Consider the following 22679-nt stretch of genomic DNA (forward strand, 5'->3'; position numbering starts at 1 on the left):
ATAACTTCAGCTAGAGATTTAACTACAGCATTTTGGCTTATAGAATCATGCAACATGAATTTCAGAATACAGAAGTGTACAGCTTTCAAATGCATACAGAAAAGAGAAATGCGTAACGGAAGCAGTTAAGCTTTTACATGTACTAGCACCAGGTCGCTGTTCACAGCAATTGTCTTCTCTCTCGTCCTCTTCCCAGGGATGCTCCACGAACAACTGCACTCTATTTTTATAAAGCGCAGACATGTTTCCTTGTATTAAAGCTAAGGCAAGTAGTGGAAAACAGGAGAGGAGGTAGATTGAATTACTGTGTTTGAATGTTTTTCTCCTCCAGCTTCTACTGTTATCCACAAGCAGAAGCACGAAGTAAAATGTTAAAAGACAAGTGTATAAAACGTTGATCTGGCCCACTTCATGTTGGGCTTTTGGTTGCAGAAAAATTTTGCCTTCCTCTCTTTGCAAAACTTCGAAAATGCTGATAATAGAACAATATGGAGAACCACATGTGTACTTTCTAAAGAATTAAAAACAACTAGTTGGGACTAAAAGTGGTTTCTCCTGTATTGAGTTTTGTGTCCTTTACCTTTAAAGAAGTAACAGAAGAACTTCCAGAAGTCTGCCTGCACACTTAGGATTACCGTAACGGTTACAATGTATAAAATTGTGTTTCAGTTTACAATTGTTATGAAGTTTCACTAGAATTCCTGTATTCCCTTCAGCAGTGTGCAACTAGTCTGAATGTAAATAAATGGCACGCCCCACCAACAAGAACAGCATTCCTGCTAATAAAGCAAAAAATACTCCTATAGGAGCCAGCATAAAAGACCAGCCATAACGTACATAAACAGCAAAGTCTGGGCAATCCATTTTTTTCATGTTTGCGTAGTTTTCCAGATCAGCCATCGCCTGGACCCAGATGACATACATCACGACCACCAGCGAAAACAGGACACCTGGAACAGAAACACCAGGTTTTAACAACAGAGTGTGAGACAAATGCTGAGTGCATTTATTGTAATACCTTGAAACCCATCAATGCTTGAGGCCCCAACTGCAAGGCACAGTCAGCCACCACGGGATGTGTTTTGCCTTTGGCTTCCTCTTAACAAGCACTATCTCCACCTCGCTTCTGATTTGCACTGAAAGGCATACTCCCACGACAAAGGATATATCTGGGTTTGGCAGGCAGACTGAAACACAGGTGGGCTTAGGGACAAAATTCATGCAGGTATTTACTGGTTTGAATTCAGGGGCCAGGGGAGGGGGAAGACGGGCAGACAGGACTTGATGACCTGGGAAAAAATACCTACTTTTGCTTCACAAACTCTGACATCGTTTCTATCACAGTCTTTTGGATGAGATATGAAAAGGGGAAAGGGGTGGGAAATATTTCTGTCATTCACCTCTCTACATTTGCTTCTTTTTTCTTATGAAAAGGGCTTTGTTTGGAACATACTACCTTCATAGTATTTTACTCAAATATTTTGCAGACAAATTCAGATGTCTTTAATTAAAAATCCTCCACATTAGAAAAGGAGTTCCTGGTAAAGGAACAAAACCCAACCATAATGAAATAATAGCTATGAAGCAGGCTATTAGCATTAACCTCAGATTGGATACAACAGTTTCCTGGAATTAATCCACCACATAATTCACAGCTTTTTCCCAGCCACTCCTCTCAAAGGCCTTTGGATTGTTTACACAGGATCGTAATAGCAGAACATGTTCTTACAAACTTTGTTAATCTCTTTGTTACTATACACCAGAAGGAGATATAAGAAGAAAGTGCTTTCCAAAGTATCAGTTGCATTCCTAATACTTCATTTCACTTTAGAGGAATGTGGGCACTTGAGAAATGCAAGCCTGCAGCACAGATGCTCCACCAGAAGATTTGCTGGAAAACTGAGGGCACAAGTCTGAATTTTTTGCATGCTCCAGCCTGTACCCACTTGCTCCCTGGGCTCCAGCTGTCATACTTACAGCAGGAGGACTATCTGTTCCAACATTAAAATATCTGGACAACACCACCCCATCATGCCTTTATCCCAAGACGTTTAGGTGTCTCATTAAAACCACAAGCCAGTGCATACTCCTGGGAACACTTATTGCCAAACTTGAGTCTACAGGCTGTAGAGCTGCAGAGTATAAGTCAAAGCTATTTGTGGTCTCTTCCCCACCCTCCTAAATACTTGCAATGCAACCTTGAACAAACGTGACACTTGTGGCAAAACCCACAAATGCACTTTGTAAGCACCCATGGACAGGCATTTGCTTCCAGACCCATCTGTCCTTGTAAACTTTCATGGTTACCTTTCCCCATCCCCAGCCTGAGATGCTGCCTCACCACCTCCTTTCCCTGCCCTTCCTACCCACTTACCAGGGAGGAACTGTTGGCATCACTCCCTCATTTGCTTCAGGCAAAATCAGACAGGTTAGCTGTAGCAGTTGAAATTGGTGATACGGTGACATTTTTATTGGTGCTTTATGGTCAAAATATAATAGCTTTACATTCTGGACATCCTGAACATTTGACGGGTGAGAGCTCACAACTCAATGCTTGTGAACACTTCCTTTTGAAGCCCACCAAAAAATGAGCTGAAGTAGTTAACCTGAGGCATAATCAAAATGTGACTGAAAATCTCAAAGGATCTGCATTTTTTTTGAGGCTGAAAGAAAGTAGAAAAACTAAATAAAGAAGGAGGCAGACACATTTCCCGTCTATGAAATATACTTCCAGGATTACATTTTTTGCTAGGGCTCAAATTCCTAACAAGGTTTGAACAAAAACAACACTCAACTCTAAAAGTCATAAATTCAATTTTGAAAGTATTTTACCTAAGTAAAACTCAATTTTGATGGAATTTAGTACTGCGCCTGTATTAAACATAAAACTGGTGAAACAATCAGAAAGAAGGATCACTTTAGGGCCAGACATAAAGAACAAGAAATTAAATTGGAGACTCTCCAAATATAAGTCAAACTGAGCAGAAGATTCCTATAACAGAACATCTAATGATAACAGATAATGTAGGCAACCTAGGAAAATGAGAACCAAACAGAGCTAGTCACTTTTGAGGTAAAAAAGTAAAAAGATTCAGAGCCAAATTCATAAATGGAGTTATTAGAAACATGGAGTTTGTTCAAGGTTTCAAAACTTCATTAAAAAAAAAAATAGCCCAAAGATTTAGAAAGATACATTAATAATATGGCAAAATCCATATGAACATTGGAGTTTACCTCTTCAGCTGTCTGTGCCTGCTCATTTTCAAATGTCTGTAGTCTTCTATTTATTCTCTACATCGGTGCAAATTTAGTCCCAAATAATAATAACTACAAAAAGTACTGATGCATATTCCGTTACTATGGCTGCAGGTAAGTGTAACCAGGCCTTGCACATCTGGAATGACGTCCGGCACCCTGGGCAGATGCAAAGCTGAGTAGCCCAGTTAGTCAGAAGCATCTACCACTGAGACAAGACCCCATCAGAGGTGCTTTAATCTCGAAACGGGCACCCCCTGCTCTTCAGGCAGTCTTGAAGCAACACCTTCTAGGTGGTTAAACTAGAGCCAACACCATGTAGATGCAAAATAGCAAGCCAGTGCTGCCAGTGGTAAAACAACTTCAGGGAAGCTAAAATCCATTGGGTGATTTCACAGCAAGCTGTTAATACCTGTGTGTGGCAAATTGTTGGGTACGGAAATTTGCTGAAGGAATGTATGTCAAGCAGAGATAAATGCCCTTCTTTAAAAGAAAAGAAAAAGAAAGGGAGAATATGTAAACCCTCTTCGTTAATTAAGGCACTAAAGGAGTATTTAAGGATTCTCGCTATCTGCTAATGGAAGCTAATTAGTAGGTATATTGCTTACTGCGTTCAAGAAAGGTCTTGAACAGCAGAATCAGGCTAAGTAAAAACTGACCATGTCCTGTTGCCTCCAACAGCATTTCATTCACTAGTGCTCCTTTTGCTTAATTTTCACAGAGTTATGATTTTGTGCGAGTTAAGCACTTAGACAGGAGTTTACTGGATATATATTTATTCTGGGTACTCTGTTCCTGCAGTCTTCCACTGACTATCATGAATGTCATGAACTCTCATAGCCAAGCTCCAAGGCAAAATTACTGAGATTGAAAAAACCCTCACAATTTCACGAAGCAAATATTTTTAGGAACAATGTGTGCTATGATGTATTTCTACATTTTCGGCACTTAGACCTTTTGCATAAGTGTGCGGGTGTCCATTTGCCCTTGCCTTTTAGTGAATATAAAATAAAACCACAGTTGCATGAATCAGGAATGATGGGGGAAATTATTCCTACAACATAAAATATGTCTGAGAGAGATTAAGACAAATAAATACTTCCCTCCTCCTCCTTCTTTCTTTTTTTTCCATTTTGCATTTTTTTTAAGAACACACATGTTTGATACACAGTTCTGTGCAGTGTGATAAGACGTGGACTTCTCTGAGGTCACTCTTTTCTGTCTTTTGCATTTATTCTTTTGAATTTCTTTCAAACAAATACTTGTGCATATTGCTGAGGAGAAAGAATACAGAACCTTTAGAAATGTCTATGAATTCAAGAAGCAGTTTGCTGGCCTTTAGTACTTATTCTTCCCACGCAGAAATGCCTTTCACTTGTCAATGGTGAATGGCTGTTTATGGCATGAATCTTTTACTATGCAGACATGAAGACAACAGGTGCTGGAAAGAATGGTGCAAGCTTTTTACTTGTGCCTAGAAGTTCAGAACTCTTCATCTCACTCGAGGAAAACTTGTATGTGTGTGTATTCTTTTTTTTCAATTGCATTTTTCTGTCCTTGTCCTTACTACAGATTCTACCACCTACCTTGTCTTCTTGTGACCTTTGTTTAAAAAGCATGGTTCACATTCCGCTCTGAAGCACGCACAGAAAATCCTACTTAAGAGTTATGGGAACTGGCATGTAACTCTGAAGACAGATTTTTGCCCTCATCTAGGAGTTAGAATTAAAATACCAGCTCTTTTCACTGTTTTGGCAGGAAAAGCATTTAACATCTGTTTAACATCTTTGTCGGTGACATGGACAGTGGGATCAAGTGTGTCCTCAGCAAGTTTGCTGATGACACCAAGCTGAGTGGTGTGGTTGACACGCTGGAGGGAAGGGATGCCGTCCAGAGGGACCTTGACAGGCTGGAGAGGTAGGCCCATGAGAGCCTCATGACGTTCAATACGGCCAAGTCCAAGGTCCTGCACCTGGGTCAGGGCAATCCCAAGCACAGAGACAGGCTGGGGGATGAGTGGATTGAGAGCAGCCCTGGGGAGAAGGACTTGGGGGTGCTGGTGGATGAAAGACTGAGTATGAGCCAGCAATGTGCGCTCGCAGCCCAGAAAGCAAATTGCATCCTGGGCTGCATCAAGAGAAGTGTGGCAGCGGGTTCACAGAGGTGATTCTCCCCCTCTACTCCACTCGGGTGAGACCCCACCTGCAGTGCTGTGTCCAGCTCTGGGGCCCCCAGCAGAAGAAAGACATGGAGCTGCTTGAGTGTGTGCAGAGGAGGGCTACAAAGATGATCAGGGGGCTGGAGCACCTCTCCAATGAGGACAGGCTGAGAGAGCTGGGGTTGTTCAGCCTGGAGAAGAGAAGGCTCCAGGGAGACCTTATAGTGGCCTGCCAGTGCTTACAGGGAGCCTACAGGGAAAGTAGGGAGGGACTCTTGATCAGCAAGTGTAGTGATAGGATGAGGAGTAATGGTTTCAGTCTGAAAGAGGGGAGATTTAGATTAGATATTAGGAAGAAATTCTTCACTGTGTGGGTGGTGAGACACTGGCACAGGTTGCCCAGAGAGGCTGTCACTGCCCCCTCCCTGGCAGTGTTCAAGGCCAGGCTGGATGGGGCTTTGAGCAACCTGGTGTAGTGGAAAGTATCCCTGCCCATGGCAGGGGGGTTGGAACTAGGTGGTCCTTACAATCCCTTCCAACCCAAACCATTCTATGAAGCAGAAGTCAGTTGTACTTCTAATCTTGCCTCTTCACAAGGGTGTGATTCTGTAATGCTCTGTGCAGAGCCTGGGGGCTTGCTTGTTTGACATCAGTACAAGACAACAGCTTTTACCACCACCCAGGCAGGAAGAGGCCTGAGCTAACTATGGCCTTTATTGAAGGCTGTTCTAAATTATTATTTCATGGCAGCTTTCCTTTCTTCTCTGACGGCCTTTGAAGCAACTATAAGGCTTCTTCCAGTTTGCACTACAAATAAGGAAAAGCTGGTCAGGAATTTGATAGATGGTGTTAGCTGTGGTCATAATGGCCATGAAATGGCAAAGTTTAAGTTCCTAGGAGGCGTACGGAAGGCAAGCAGGAGATGAAAGCCCCAGAACTTCAGGAGAACAGACTAGCCTGTTCAGGGAACAGGTAGGCAGGATCCCAAGGGAGGCTGCCCTGAAGGACAAAGGATGTCTTGAAGGGTAAAGAGGCCCAGAATAACTGATTGTTTCTCACAGGCAACTTCCGTAAAGCACAAGAATGGTCCATCTCAGTGTGCAAGAATCCAAGCAGGTCTGGCAGAAATGAAAGTTAACTTCATACAGAGCTGCATTAGCAAGAACAGAGTCATTAGGTTTGAACATACTATTACTTCCCTTTACTCTGCCCTTGTGATATCACATCTGGAAAACTGTCTCCAGTTTCAGACCCCTGGTGAAAGAGAGATAGTGACAAACTGAGGTGATGACCACCAAGACGGTTAGGGCAATGGAGGACAAGGAGAGGCTGAGTGAGCTGGGGAGTTTTAGTCTAGAGAAGAAAACACTCTTCATCTTTCTAAATGGAGTTATAGAGAAGACGGAGATAGACTCTTCAGAGACCTGCACACTGAAAGGATGAGAGACAATGGTCACATACTGCAGCAAGGACAAATTCAGGTGGACACAAGGAGAAAAAAAAAATTCACAATTAATTTGGTCAAACTGGGACAAGTGCCCAAAGATGCTGCGAAGCATCAACTATTGGAGATTTTAAAAACTTGACTGGATAAAGCTCTGAGCTGCCTGATCTAACTTTGAAGCCAGCCCTGCTTTGAATGGGACGTCACACTTGATTGCCACAAGAGGTCCTTTCCAACCTAAATTTATTCTGTCACTCAGGAACTCTGTTTAGGCTCCTTCCATACGTCCTTCCAAAAGGCAAGTCCATCTGCCTTAGCACAGGTAAGGTGAAATGTCCCTCTGGTGGTGTTTCTTACTATTGACAATAGAAGTTTAAGCAGTTGGTTCATACAAAACACTTAGCCTTCAAATGGCATGAATCCCATTCCCAATAATGTCTTGAGCTGCTCTCTGAACCCTAAGATGGCACAGCAGACCATACTACAAGCTGTTCTCTTCAGCACAGCTATTCTCTGCTACCTACTTTGCCATTTAAGGTTGCAAAATGATACAAATACTTCATTCCAATAACAGGTATTAAAATTGCTTCATCTAAGACTTTTTTTTAAAGATATGTAAGCAGGAAAATGACTGATCTTCCTATCTTCTTCCAGATTTTTGTGGTAAGACAGCATCCAGGCCATTTCAAAACAATGTATATAATTCCTTTTTTTCTTCAAATCAATATGCTGGTTTCTGTCTTACGAGAACTCTAACTTCACCTATGATCTAAGTCACATTACATCTTTTCATTTTCCCAGTAGGTCTGTGTTTAAATAGATGAACACCCCGGCTGCATCCTGATCACATGTTGGTATGAGTGGTAAATATGCACCACTTCTCATCACTCTCTCCTTCAGTGCCCTGTTTTCCCTTGGGAGGTAGTAAACAAACAGGCTCTCTAGTCCTGAAGGAGATGGATAGAGGTCAGGGCTGCAGGGAACACAGTAGAGCACACCACCCTGTCTTCTAGGGACAAGCTAAAACACTCCTCTTCCACATCAGGTTCTACCTTAACTTGCTCTGCCCTCAAGCTATTACAGATTTAAGATATTAACTATTATGAGGAATTCCTACTGAGAGAGAAAGAGAGATAGTAATTTCATGTTGTCACGCCTTTGGGTCTGAAAATCCCTCTTACTCTCCACTTAACATGATGGGCCATTGAACAGTAACACCACAGGAAAAGGTTGTTGCCCATGATATTCCACAGGACACAGCTTTAACTACTGACAATGCAAAGTATTTATAAGCTCTTCTTATGTCAGTATGGTCCCTCCCACCAGCATGATTTTAATTCATGATATAATTAAACCGTCACCTTGGCTGTGCCAAGATCAAAAAACATTTTTTAACTTTTTTGTGGGTGATCTGAAGTCTCAGATGGGATCATGATATTTACAGTAAGTACCTTCAGCAGCCCTGTCATACTGGTGGGACTGGGAGTAGATGTAGAAGAGCTTGGTCAGGACCATGTCCCCCTACCCAATCCATCAACGTCTTGTGCAAGCTGAATGGCTCCAGGGTCCTGTATCTTGCTGCTACCACTATCTTTTCACAAATCATAGCAGGATTTTGCTAAATATCTTTGCTTTTCAACAACAACAATAGTAATAGTAAAAATAACACAGTTCTTCTCTGAAGCCCTGATTGAGAACAGTCCCGAAGTTGAAAGATATTGCATATACAGAGCGTAAAAAGACAGGATTTCCCTTGAAGAACATCTGCTCTATAGGGATAAAGGGTAAGAGGACAAAAAGACAGTCCCAAGGTCTCACACTGAGATGATAAAGCTTACTTAACTTCACACACCTACAAAAATAGTCTCTCTGGAGTCCCTCAATAAAGGAAAGAGATGTGTAGGGTTCCTCCATAGGGCATTCATCTGATCCAGTTAGGCCCCTCTTTCAGGATGAAATTAATCCCTAGCTAGGGGAACTTCTTACACACCTACTCTTTTCACTGCCAAATGAATGTTTTACTGCCAATGAAAGGCTCTTGCAGGCCTCCTAGGGAAGACAAGGGAGACTAATGCAGACTTGGGGATCTAACTTTCCCCTGCCTAAATGAGGGCAGATGAACTGACCCAGAGTGGAGAACACACATGTCACTTTGCACCTCTGCCCATTAGTTCCTGGTGTCTTTCAAGTGCCCTTTTCGTCTTTAACAGCCTCTGCTACTTTCTAGTGATAGCTGAGGTTTTTTAAAGATTACAAATGCAGAAAAAAACAGGACTCACATAGGCTCTTACCTTGCAAATTAATGACAAAATGCATTGAAATATCTTAGGATTTCCGTCAGACTATGAATATTTTTTGCATGTCTTTTAAAAGTGTGGAGGAGTAATTCTCAAGGGACCAAATGTAAGTATGCAGGAGGTTTTTTCAGAAAAAAATATTATAAAATACTTCCCACACTTCACTGTGGGTCCTTTAAAAGGCAATAATGATCACTAGCTGCGTATGAAGAGCTGCGAGGTGAAGTGGGTAAGCAAGGTCAGCAGGTCAGTAACAGAAGCAGAAAGGGAGCCTGGTCCTGACATGAGTGGCCCTACCCTGTAACACAATGCTGCTGTCACAGGGCTGCCTCTCACCAGGCTTTATACAAAGGAGCACAGTGATTGAGCACATACTATCATTTACATTCTACACAACTATGTCTTACACACCAGTGTGACATCTTCCCAGACTTTTCAAGGTTAACCGAACAGCGTCCCAGAGAGCTGCCCATATCAGCTGAATTCTGAGAGGGTACATCTTCCATAGTACGTGCGGGTTATGAGGAAGGAAGGAATTCAGGTATTTGTTATCTTTCATTCACAGAGCTTTAGAGCACCCACTTACTCATATGTGACAACTGTTTTGTGTGCTCTAATCACATCCAAAACATTTCTCCTATATTGGACATGTGAATGTGCTCTGTCTTCCAACTTCTTTAGAGCCCACCGTAATCATCTTTTGTGTCACTGATAAAAAAAACCCTCTCCTTAGCTAAAGCCCTTGAGAATCCTATAAGGCAGCATCCCAAATATGCATTATTTTTTCCTGCTAAAAAAGTAGATTGAAATTGCAGTGTAATTTCATGATTTGTCCTGGATTTTTTTTATCTATCTTATCCAAAAGTAGCTTTTAGAATAGCTTCATGACTAAATAACTGTGGAGAGAATTGTCTCCAAGGCAGGCACTCCACAAGCCAAAGGACAGAAGCATATGCTTTTTCTTTCTCTTAATCACAATTAATATAATTTTTGGTCAAGGAAAATGGAAGAAATACCTCATCCTTTCTATTCTTTAATTGACTGAGCAAACAGTATACCCACCAGCAATGATGAAAAAGCCTCCTCCTGCTTTGTACAGAATGTGGCTGGCAAAAGGAGCTGCACAGATGATGAAAAAACTAGCCATCACAATAGTGAGCACTCCCAGGAGCATAAGAACTGTCCAGAAACCTCGATAAACTGGAGAAAGGGAAGAAGGAAAAAAAGAATACAACACTTTTTAGAACTTAAACAAGTGACATATTTGGCTAACAAAGATTTTTCTTTTCGCCTTCTCTTTTTACTTGCCTTATTAACAAATGAAACATTCATTCTATTGTGCATATATGTTATATATCATACGGATCAAATTAGGTTTGAATGCCAGTCCTTATCTGATGATCATGGAAAATAGGTTGTACGTCACCATGAATGAAATCCATCTGCTTAATATTTAGCAGGAACTTTTAATATAGCAACTTGACCAAATTTATGCTCTTTAGAAAATGGTACACCAAAGCTGTAGCAATGATTCTTTGCGATAAATGATTGGACTGACAGGATACAATTGTTTCACCAAAATTTTCTTGGAGAAGCAGAGCTCTGCAACATCTTCACATTCTTAGTGCTCAGACCACATCACCAATAGCAATCTGTAAGTTCTCTATAATTTACAACTGGATAATTCTCCTTACATATAGGCATATTTGACAGACTGAAATGTAAAGCAGGAGGGGGGGAGAAACCCAAAAAATGTAAACGGGGTTTCTGAAAAACAGTTAAGTATTTTAAACCAGCCTTTTCCTGATCTAAAGCTCTTTGTATTTTATTCAATTTAGAATGTGATGTTTCAGAAGCCCCTGTTAGACAGTGCCAAGCAGTGCTGAATTAATGGATGCAGCTGGTGATAAATGAGCCGAGAGTTTTGTGACATACTCTGGCCAAAAAGAGTCTTTCTAACAATTATTTTTTAGCTGGTTAATTGCACATCCATTTAACAAAGTCATCATTTTACAAATGCTACAAGAGTGACATAAATTTCTCCCATGAATTTAAAAATTGGTACATTAACACAACCCATTAGTAAAATTATGAGTTGCAAAGATCTCCATCGTCAGATCTGAAAATCTTGAAGCACTGACAATTCAGTCAGTGAAAAACATTTCCACCCAACTGAGGGAAAGCATATAAGCCAGCTGGCAAGTCAGGAAAAGTGAGTCACAAAAGAAACTGCCACTTATCATTTGACAGCACCTACTTACTGTTATGGCAAAACACAACCAAGCAACTATTATACTCGTTCATATCCTGAAAGTTTCAAATTCATACGGCTTGCCAGAGCCAGCAATTCTGGAATAATTTGGGTTTGCTCTCATCTGAAATCTGAAGGTGCACTAGACACCTGCTTCTCACCTATGTGTTTTAAAAATCTATAGTTTTAAACCTGACCAGCTTAACTCATGTTAAAGTGTACACCATCTTGCTTCTCTCAGCCTTGTAAATGTATTAGCTACATCACGTTCATCACATTACCCATGTTTTAAATAACATCCTTTTTAATCCAGGCAAACATTCAGAGACACAATTTTCCACCACACTGATCAGCAGATTTGGGCATAGGAAGGATGAATGTGCTTGAAGGATGGCAGAAGGGTTAAAACTGTGTTTTGGTTCATATCCAATACAAGTCTTCTTGCCACATAAACAAAAAAAATACAGAAATAGCAAGTAAGAATTAAGGCTGTGGCTCAGCAAAGCAGTTAAGTGTGTGCTCTGCTTTAAGCACTCTACCTCTTACGGGATTTAGGCACCTGTTTAAAGTTAAACACATAGTTAAATGATTCACTTAATGCAAATGGACACTGAATGGAGACCTAGAAAAGTAAATCTCTCAAGTCTTTCAGTCTTGGGTCTCTGAAGCAATTTCATATTATTTTACTCATGGGGCTACTTTGCTAAGCTTCATCGCAGTCCCCACGTCCATGGGACATTACTTCCTCATTTAAAGCCTAATACCGCTAAATCAGTCTATAACCACCCAACTCTTTTACATGGATGGCCCAAGGTACTTCAAAGTCATGCTACATAATAGGACACACTGGCCAAAATGGACCTTGAAAAAGCTTTCTTCGATATCATTATGGTCAGTCACGTAAGTCATACAGCACTGTTTCTATTTTCTGAACGGATGAGGACACAATGTTCTCCAGCATTAAAAAATCAGTATCCAATTTCATTATCTGCTCTTCATACAGGAAGCTTTAAAGTCTGCTCTTAGTGAAAATTTACCAGAAAAGCTTGATTTGTTCAAATATGCCTGGAAACGGAACACAAAAGGAGTAAAAATGTAACTGATGAGAATTTGTTTAAACCTCTCTGTAACTATACAAGAGAAAAGCTGTTCTATGCATTATATGTGAAATACTGATTTGACCTAACTATCACCTCAAATAAGCGTCCATTCTATTTCTCTAGAAATAATTATTTACTCTAGAGAATCATGGATAAATTCTGATAATCTTAATACTTGTTTATCCAGATAACTCCATCATAAAACATCAGTTAGAAAATAGAACGTAGTTGACAGGTGAAAAGTCTGCAATGCTCTCAAATCTGTGACTTTCAAGCAAAAGACTACCCCTCTAATTTGCAAGACAGTAAGTCATTTGGATCATTTGTGGCACAGGTCTCTGAGGTAACATCCTAAGAGCATTTAGACTGCTTCTTTAGTAAGGGAGTTAAAAAGCAACCATTTTTCTGCAAAGAAGGCTTCACTTATTTCATACTCAGACCATTTTTTCTCAGACCACATTTCCCATCTTCTCTCCCTTGATGGGCAAGATCAATTCCTACGTGGCTTATAATTCACAATGACAATGCAGCCCTACCGCTCTCTCTTTGTACCAATACAAAGTGTTAACAGAAGTTTGCACCATTTCAAGTCTCGCTGATGCAGTTGATAAGATAGCCCATCTTCTGGTCCAGATGACAAGGAGTACCCTTTCCTCTGCAAGGTACTTCACAGATACGTTTAAGCTACCTACCTCAAATACATGCATTATTCCAAGTATTTCATACAACAGAAGAAATTAAGAACAAGCACTACAGCAGAGTCCGAGGTAAACCTATCTGTAATGTTAATCTTAGATACCATTGCTCTGTGTTGCAAAAGTGCTAAACAGAAGGTTCTGTAACTTGTCTTGGTAAGCTGCCCCTTTGTCGGGTACAACATTTGCCTTGGCAGTAACAGGCAGACCTAAAAATAAAATAGTACTTAGAGGAAAACAGGGAGTATACACGGTATGCTTGTCTTTGAGCTCGGCACCGTTCAGCCTGTATACTATGGGAACATTATAGCTGCAGTATATTCTTCCAAAATTGCACGACATGTAGTTTTCCTTTGCTACTTGCTTTTCTTCCTGAAGATCCTAATTTAGGTCCCTCTGGAGCCTTTTGCATCATTTGAAAACCAGAAGTATCTGGTTTTGAGTAACAGACAAAATTTTGGAGAAATGGCTGAAAATTACCAAAAGCCCCCTTTGCTAGTATAGTAGATCCCAGCACTGTTTATAAACTGAAGCCACCTATTCACATTTTAAGATGTTACTGGTGCATGATATCAAACAGAAGCAATAATATATTTGACAAAGTTACACAGCTGTGTCACCTACCACTCACACTTGCTGTGTAGTAGCCATGCACACCTTTGAAGCTCCATAATGGGTCATTCAGGAACAGGTTAGATAATGACTCAATATGACTCATCTACTATTGAAGATGTTAATATCAGCCCCATGAAACCATACCACATATTTTATTGCCCTTGCTGACTTTAACTGGTTTAAAATCTCAGCCATCACCCAACATATTTTCTATGGTCTATCAAAAAAACCCACAGCAACCTAATATTGAATTTAATATCAATATGAATTATTAAGCACTACAAAGCTGAAAAACTTTCTGAAGCGTGCGTGAGTACATTGCTGCATAAACATTACTACGGATAGGCAAAATGACTTGAAAAAGTTGCCTTGAATTTTCACCCACAAGCTCACATGCTAAAGCGAACATTTCCTGTGATTTGACTGCAGATTTTATTTTAGAATATGTCTTTTTTACTCCTCTATTTAATGTAAGAGATATCAAAATGCTTTTGTCAAGAGTATTCCCACCCACAATATAAAAATAGAGTGAAAGGCAAAGTGCCTGAACTGTTCTAAATCACAGTATTTTCTCTGCAGATAAACAACTGTAAATGGGATCACACATCGCAGTAGCAGTGCAGGAAACACACCTGGCAACACTGTAAACCTTGCAAGACTTTTCTCATTTTCACTCAATACCCTTTACTATCCCTTAGTAGTAATAAACTTTTTTTTTTAATAACCTTAACAGTAAGACAAATATAAGATTCACAGTATGAATACATTGCTTTTTTAAATACTTCTTGGTTTATCACTGCTCGGTGGCTAGGGAGTTCTCCCTTAGTAAATGTACTGTATTACAATCTGTCATGGGCAATTATGTGACTGTATTACATAACAGCATTTATTTGCCCTAGAAATAGGCTACTGTACAGTTTTTATTTTCAGATTTCATTGCTGATATTTTCTAGATTACTTTAGGTTAATTTCAACCCAATAACAAATCTGCCAATAAATTTGATCACACCATTTTAGATTTAACAGTTGCTGAACCAGAATTTCGCTTCAGTCCTATAAACATTGTGTATTCTACATTATATTCGGCACTATTTCAAATGCTGGCAATGTGCCCAGCACCGGACAAAATAAGATACTAATAGTCAGGAAAAAAATTATTAGCAGCTACAAATCAGAGTATTAAATTAATGTGTCAGTGCAGCCCCATTAAATGGTTTCCAATTTAGCTTCAGAAGGCTCTGGGGCAATTTATAACAGTTAAGGAGCTATTGTCTATTTCCAAATAAAGTTGAAAAAAACCCCAAACCTCAAAAATAAAATTAATGAATTGACTAAGTGCTAGATGTTGCACCTCTTTTTCTTAAGAATAATCTCGCTATAGCCAACCGGACTACTTGCACAAGTAAAGACTGTACATTTTTCAAAAACAGGCCCAGTATTATGCTGTAGTAAAAGAGTTTTCATAAAAGCATGATAATCCTTGAATGCCAGCATTAAGTAACCAAATGACATGATACCATGCATTAATCTAGCTAGCAATGAATCATTATTTAGTACTATATTATTGTGTTTTCAAAATAGCCAGACAGGATAACCAATCTGATTATGATTATACAAATGTATGTTTATTTTTGAACGTAGATGTCATTACTCTAGCACTTTTATTGTATGGGCTAGTTTCATAGTTTTTTATTCCTAGGTTGTAGTTTGTTGCACATATGCTTGTGAATCATCATACAAATGAATCTGCTGGCAACACAATGAGGTGCTGTCTAAGTCTACTTAAGAGCTGCACACTATAATAGCCGTCACTATAAACCACTGTACCATCACAGAAAGTCACTAGAGTCAGGCTTCCCCTGAGTTCATTTAGATGCCTGTTTCAGATTAAGATAAATGGCATGGCCTACAAATTTCTTTAAGTGCATTAACCGTAAATGATGGTTAGCACAGCCATGGACCACACCTTGCACTGCAGGTAGGTGAAGTCCTCCCCAGTCTGCTGTTATTTAACAAAACCAGTGAATGAACTCAACTGCAATTTCAAAGCAGTGCTATCTAACCCTTCAACACTGATCATCCATTTGACAGCAATGATGAAAAGAAATCTGAGACATTAAAACATGCATTCAAACCTCCAATATAAGCATCACTGTAGGCTTTTCTGTCTTTACATTTTCATCTAAGGCTATAATTCTTGCCACTGAGAGCTCATAGTCTAGTTTTATATAGCAAGATGAACCAAGTCTTTGGTCTAAAGCTTTGTAAGGTGTACTATAACACTAAACTTCAAGATCCTCAGTGTTCTGAGTCTTTTGGGAACTAAAACACAAGCATCATAAAACCAACATACAAAAAGATGTAACTAAGCTAAGAAGGGACAGATAGAGCCTCTTTTGAATTATGGCCCAGAAAAGCTCTGAGTCAAATTCCTACTAATACTAAAGCCAAAGGAGTTATGTCAACAGAGAACTTGGTCCAGACGCCACTCAAAAACTATCAGGGATCTGATGTTCCTCAGAAAACTTATCTTTGCCTGAGCCCTTCTAACTGGATGGTAGCATGGCACTCCGCCAACAAACCACACTTGTGTTTCCACTAGGGGCTCCAGCTAAATCTGAATTCCTCTGATAAGGTCCCAAAGTCTTTTAAGTCAAACAGTCTGTAAAAGAAGTCACGTGCTTTTGCTTGCTCAGAAACTAACAGCTGTGGTAACACAAAGTTAGTGATTTTTAGAAAAATGTGTGGTACATATATGTTTGATTTTTTTAATGAAGTTTAAAGCTTTTTATTCAGCTGTTTATTTTTCTATGAATGAGCAAACTAAGTATTTTTCAGATGACTGAATATTTCTTCTCATGCACTCTTAATTAAAATAGGACTTGAGGGACTCACTAAAAACATAGTGACAAACCTGTACGGGAGATTTCTTTTTTTTATCCCCAAAAGTGAGTATGTTGAGAAAGCTATGAGCCATGAAAATGGTAATATTGTATGAAGAAACAGTAGCAGGACCAAAAAAGGGACAATAACCTCAAGCTTTTGGTAGTGCCTTTTTGTTCTATGTTTAGCTGATGAAGAGTATTAGATGCAACCAGCTGGATATACAAATAGTTGATGAAATCTTGTTCTTCATGAAGTCAAACCTAGGGCTTTCACCACTGGATTTACAGAGAAGCATCTCCACTGTGAATCACGAAGAAGAAGGATAACCTTCTAGCATTTCTTAATTTAGCAACTGCAGTTGCAGCGATGTTTTAAAAACTTGTCTGCCAAATATCATGGGCAGGACTGCAAAACTAGACCAAAGGAGAAACCAGTTTTGAACTAACAGAAGAGATGATGACCTTCTTCACAAAAAGTAGCGAAAGACTATTGAACAAGCATACCCGCTCTAGTAAATAACTCAGCTTGGATGCTGAAAATGAACTGAAGGCATAAAAAAATCCCTCTTCAGTTTTAATGAGCTCGAAAGCAATCCAACTGTATCTATTTATATAGCAGGGATGGCTCTGAATATACTCTACCTGGGCCAGTATCTATAGTACAGTTCTGTCTATTTTTAATCTCCTAATATGAAATATAGATAGGAAAATTATATTTGATCAGTGGTTCTTTTGGCAAACATTAACTAAAATTAATTAAACTTTTGATGATATTCCTTCTCCTTTCCTTATTCTTTGTTTGTCCACTTCTGTGTAATCATGCAATATAATTTGAGGATCCTTTGTGAATGTGTAAGTGAACTGTGGAATACAAACTCTGTCTAGATTATTAGGAGCTGATAAGTCCATCATTTTCAAATGGAAAGATAAACTGTTCTAGATGTGCTGTGAAGTTACAGATTAAATCTCTGAATGGTGAGGTCTGAATTTTTCCTGGACAAACAGTTCATGATTTCTAAAGATTATCAGAACCATTATCAGATCAACTTATTTTCTTTTTCACGACTGCAGCATAAAAATTGGATTCTGAAGACACTTCAAAGTTAGCAAAGGCATAATTACATCTTGAGGACAGGAAGGAATCACTTAAGTCACTGAGTCAGTGAGCTCAGAGACATGCACCTTCCACACATCACGGGTTATTTAAAAAGTCGTATGAAATAGGTATCATAAGGTATGTTCTTCAAATACACTTGCATAAAGCCCTTGATCTGATGAAACGTGACCAACACTTTAAAGTAGTTTTTAAGAGCTGTAAAAACAGAGTTTTCCAGGCATTATTCAAACATAAGGTTTTCAATTACTGCATATCTTCCATCTCTCTCTCTCTCTGGAACAGCTAGAGTTTCTCAGTGTTAATATCTCAGTTTAACATAGTAAGTATTTTGAACTATTACAGAGAATATATATATATATTTAAAAAGAGCTTAGTTCACAAAACAAAACTGCCCATTGCTACAGTCTTAGGTTACATTATTCATATATAGCACACACTGTTCAGAGTAATTTCAGTGCCTCAGCTCCCCATAGTATCAATAAGGAAAAGCTGGCACATCCAGCAGTCAGTGCAGTATATCTGAGTTGAATAAACTTAGACAGTATCGAGGTCCCTCTCCTCCTTCTTCAAAAAGTAAAAATGCAATATATTTCTACATGTGATTATTTATTTAACAAAAAAAAAAAACAGTTTTATTGGAATATATGAGAAGAAATACTTGTTTAATGCATTCAGCCTGAGGAAGATACTTCTTATGGCAGAGAAAGAAAGCATTAAAAAAGAAATGTCTCTTTTGTTTAGAAATTACTTCCATTCTGCCATCATGCTTAAAGCTAAGCATTGATTTAAGTGCTTTGCTAAACAGTGGCTTAAATATGCATGTTGTAAAATTATGAGAAGTATGAAACACCACAAGTCTATTAATTAAACTGTGTGGAGAGATAAGGCTGTTTTATACTGAAGCATCTAAATTGTTTTCTTGAAACTATAGGCATTGTATCCATTTTCAGCCCAAAAAATACTTACTGATTGCAGAGTCATTGGAGGTTGAGTTGTGTTCATCTCGGATAAGAGGAAAAGGTGACAGGTAAGCATGTGTACAATTCTTAGAAGGTGACTGGTTAGCTAAAAGTGAAAGAAAGCTAAAGATTAATATTTTACTGCCTTAACAATAAAATATTTTAAGCCATTTTTTCAAATAGATAAACTGAGTTTCATAGGTCAAGATTCCAGGTTCTTTCCCAGGCAATAGCTTACAATGGATTTGGTTTGGTAAGAGATACCAGCCTTGTTATCCAGCCAAGGATATTCCTTAAAGGGCAACACATATTCTTTCTATGGGAACAGTAAAGCAGCCTTGCTGAAGGCACACTGCAATTGATATGCAATGCATACATATGCTTTTATACACATATGTACCTTTCTCTTGTGAGGGTTAATTATGTCTGTCTCATTATTGTGCGTCCCACAAAAAAATAAAAAACCCCAGGAAATTACTTTTTCTCTTGTGAAAGAACAATGAAAAATATCAGGCATCTTCAGAAAGTTTACAGTCTCAACAAATATGAGTTTAGTCTATGGAATCAATATCCCCAGAGAAGGGTAATTTCACACGTTATATTAAATGCTTATAAAAACATCACCTTCTTCCTTGTGAAAGATAAAGGCTGACTATAGCTTAAACCACATTTAAATTTCAGATTCCTGACCGCAGAATTCTCCAGATAAATAACAAGGGGAAATTAACTACAGCGAATATTACATATGCCATCTAAGACCAAGCAATATATTTAGCAAAATATGGGATATTGAAGTCAAATTTGTATGATGGCACCTGCTTCTCACAAGGACTGTGGAAATCTTGCAATAAGGAGAGGGAGCTCTGTACCTCAGAGGTAGGGTCAAACACAGAAAAAGAAGTTTTGCTTGACCTCTTCTTCATGGGAGATTTTGATTGTAAAATACTATCTGATCTTCCAGAATTCTGGCATGTAATGAAAGAAAGCAAAGGGTCATCTGTGAATTTAGTAGAAGAATTCTCCTAGAGATGACATGTCCTACATCATTTTCACAGTGGAATTGCCCATGCCCTCCTTACCCCACTTGTAGAACTAGTTGGAGAAACTCTCTAAGCAAAAATTCACAGACCATTGTAACCACTAAGCTCTTTTTTCCTATGTTACAGAAATAAACTGTCTGTTTAACAATAAGCGGCAAGAGACTGTCCTGATAAGAACAGTTAACAGGGCAGCCATAACACTCGCAGCGTAAGTTGATAGTTAAACATTTATCATCTTGTCCCGGGGTTTCCTTTAGTAGAGATCACAAATATGTATGTCAAGAATTTATTTTAGGGTAGCTGAAGAGTCTGATCATCAAAGAAGCCATATGAAATCCAGTGATTCATAAGACAGAAAAAAAACCCACAACAATTTTGAGAACAAACTACTGTAGAGAATGTAAAAGGAAAAAGTTACTTACTATACCAGAAATTCCACATGCTGGCATTATTCTCTCCTACATTTCCATTAAACCAGCACCTCCAGAAGAAACCTTCATGATGAAAAGTGGCCTTCTCCCCCTAGGGAGTCAGGGGGGTGAAAAAAAGGAAGCCATTATCATACAATTTTTATACGGCTGAAAGAATCATGTTCAACCAAAATTAGATGTTGAGGTAAAAGGCACCACCATCATAATGAAACACAGACTGTCTGAATATAGGTTAACTGTAGCATATCTAAACAGTTACACTTCCTTTGAAAGAATGTCATATTGCAAAAGTAGTATCTCAAAAGACAAATTCCTTTTAGAGTTGATTAAAACTGGTTACAATAGGTTTTGAAGCAGGTTTGTAAGCCTCCAGAAGGTCAAAATGAGTATATTCAAAAGTTTATACAGAAGTAAATTTTTACAAAATAAACACATCAAAGAAACCTCCATATATAATTCTCATTATAAATAAAAATGTCCATACTAACCCCAGCATCTTCAGCTGCTTTTGAACACCTTCCTATTTCTGTAGCAAGAAGCCAATAATCAGTTCCAAATGCCACCAAAAAAAGCAAAACCCCCAGAGCTGCAAAGAAGCCTCCAAAAAATATCCCCACGCTCAGTTTCATTATCGAAGTTGTCTTAAAAAAAATGCTTAATTACTGAAGAAGAAAGAGTAAAATAAATAAAATTATTGGGAAAGTGACTAAAAAGCTGTTTGGAGAACACAGCTCATATCTGAAGAAGTTTCTTTTCACTTGACTTTCTGCCTGTGCCCTTCTTTCCAATGCCCTGTGAGTCGATTTGTGTCTCCTAATTGGTGTGCGATGTGGCTGACTCAAGCCTGACAGATGAAAAGGGCCTTCTATTTTAGGACACTGATGGCAGAGCTTCATTCTGTTTTTCTGTCTGGGTGAGGCCAGTCAGAAATAGCTGACCTTCCCCTAACTAATCGGGGATTGACTCGAAATATTATTGCAGCTGGTGCACCAACACCAGTGAAGATGGAGATGGAGTTGCCATGGCTCCGTCCGTCCACATAAACTGCGTTACAGAGCACACAGTAGCAGCAAGGACTTCCGAAGTTCAGGCTTGGTGGTGAATGCCTCCTTGGCTGCTAGCAGGGAAGGAAACACACGCAACACTTTGGAAGTTACTATAAGTCACGTTGCTAAATGAAGGCTGAGAATTTTTTATGGAATTTTAAAACAAGGTAGCCAAATCGCAGCGATGGCTTTGAAAAATCCTAACCTTTATTATAAATACAGTTAGCTTTAAAAATTTACAGCTTACCCTTAAAGCAACAGCTTTCACAACACTAAACTGAGCATTTAACTGCTTTATTTATTCAGATACATCTTATTTGCATATATCACAAATGCATGCAATCAAAAATTCCCCCCCCAGTACCTGATAAAGAAACTTCAATCTTTTTGAAAAAAGAAGGGACTTTCCCATAGCTGCGCTTTGGCCATTTTGGGTTGTGATGAACTAACCCATTTAAATTCCAAGGACTCACTGCACAAGAAAAAGGCGTTTTCAACTTCTTTTCATGCCAAGCAGGCTTTCCCAAACATCTCTAGTGGATTACAGGGCACGCTTCTGCAGAGATTTGTTGAGTTTATACTATGCACCAGATCCTGCAGTCTTTACCCAATGACATTTCATTGGCATTATCTATCACCGGAGTAGAAAATATTCCACTGGCATCCCATGCTGGGAAGTGCTGGGATCAAGAGAAGGATGAAGTCAGTTTACTCTGGAAAACATTTGTCACAAAATTTTATTGGAACAGACTTAGGTCTCCAGAGGGACTCCTGCTTCCAATATCCCCCTATCTGTTCGGACAGTGCAGCAGTGTGCTCTAGGAGAGCAAGAAAAAGACTGTTTCTACCACCTCTCCTCATTTCCAGACAGATGAACCAGAGATGTGCCCTCAGTGTTTTTATAATACTACTTTGTCTGCCTAATGCCATATTCACATTTATTACAAGTCATATTTTATTAAAACCTGATACTATACTAACTTCATACACAAACACATCTGATATTTTCTGGTCTTTTTGCACTGCACAGTTTCAGTGTAGGCAGAAAATCAAATGAATTTTCAGTCAAACAGACTCTTTTTGCCATATTTGTTTTCCCTGACAGCCACTGATGCAGTTCACTTTGCTATAGCAGAAAGTGATGCTTGGAAACATCACTTTGCAAAGTGATGTTTTATTGTTCTTTATTAAAGGAAAAAATATCTTCAGGAAAAAGAAGAACACCCACAATGCGCTATAAAAGAAAATAAGGCATATTTTAGAAAAGGATTACTTGCAGGTTAGAATAGTGCTTTAACTTTTGATCAGTCCCGAAGTGGTGAGGCAGGTGGATTAGATGATCATTGTAGGTCCATACCAACTGAAATATTCCATTCCATTCTATTC

The 22679-nt window shown here is 39.0% G+C and overlaps 1 protein-coding gene across 1 annotated transcript; it reads right to left on the reverse strand.

Moving 5' to 3' along the window:
• Window positions 1-726: 726 nt before the first annotated feature.
• On the reverse strand, window positions 727-20876 carry TMEM182 (transmembrane protein 182). Its single transcript, XM_086482140.1, has 5 exons — window positions 20736-20876; window positions 20239-20338; window positions 18784-18882; window positions 10217-10354; window positions 727-950 (listed from the first exon to the last, which is right to left on the reverse strand). The coding sequence occupies exons 1-5, from the start codon at window positions 20874-20876 to the stop codon at window positions 727-729; spliced, it is 702 nt and encodes a 233-aa protein (XP_086338266.1).
• Window positions 20877-22679: the final 1803 nt, after the last annotated feature.

This window comes from Leptosomus discolor, chromosome 1, assembly GCF_034619465.1.
Source record: "Leptosomus discolor isolate bLepDis1 chromosome 1, bLepDis1.hap2, whole genome shotgun sequence".
Lineage (NCBI taxonomy): Eukaryota > Metazoa > Chordata > Aves > Leptosomiformes > Leptosomidae > Leptosomus > Leptosomus discolor.

Bases quoted from the DNA above. Each gene is read 5' to 3' on its own strand.
- TMEM182 (XM_086482140.1), bottom strand. From the start codon at position 20,876: ATGAAACTGAGCGTGGGGATATTTTTTGGAGGCTTCTTTGCAGCTCTG. The intron at 20,339-20,735 runs GTTAGTATGGAC...CTGACTCCCTAG, and splicing joins AAGCAGCTGAAGATGCTGGG to GGGGAGAAGGCCACTTTTCA. The intron at 18,883-20,238 runs GTAAGTAACTTT...TTTCACTTTTAG, and splicing joins CATGTGGAATTTCTGGTATA to CTAACCAGTCACCTTCTAAG.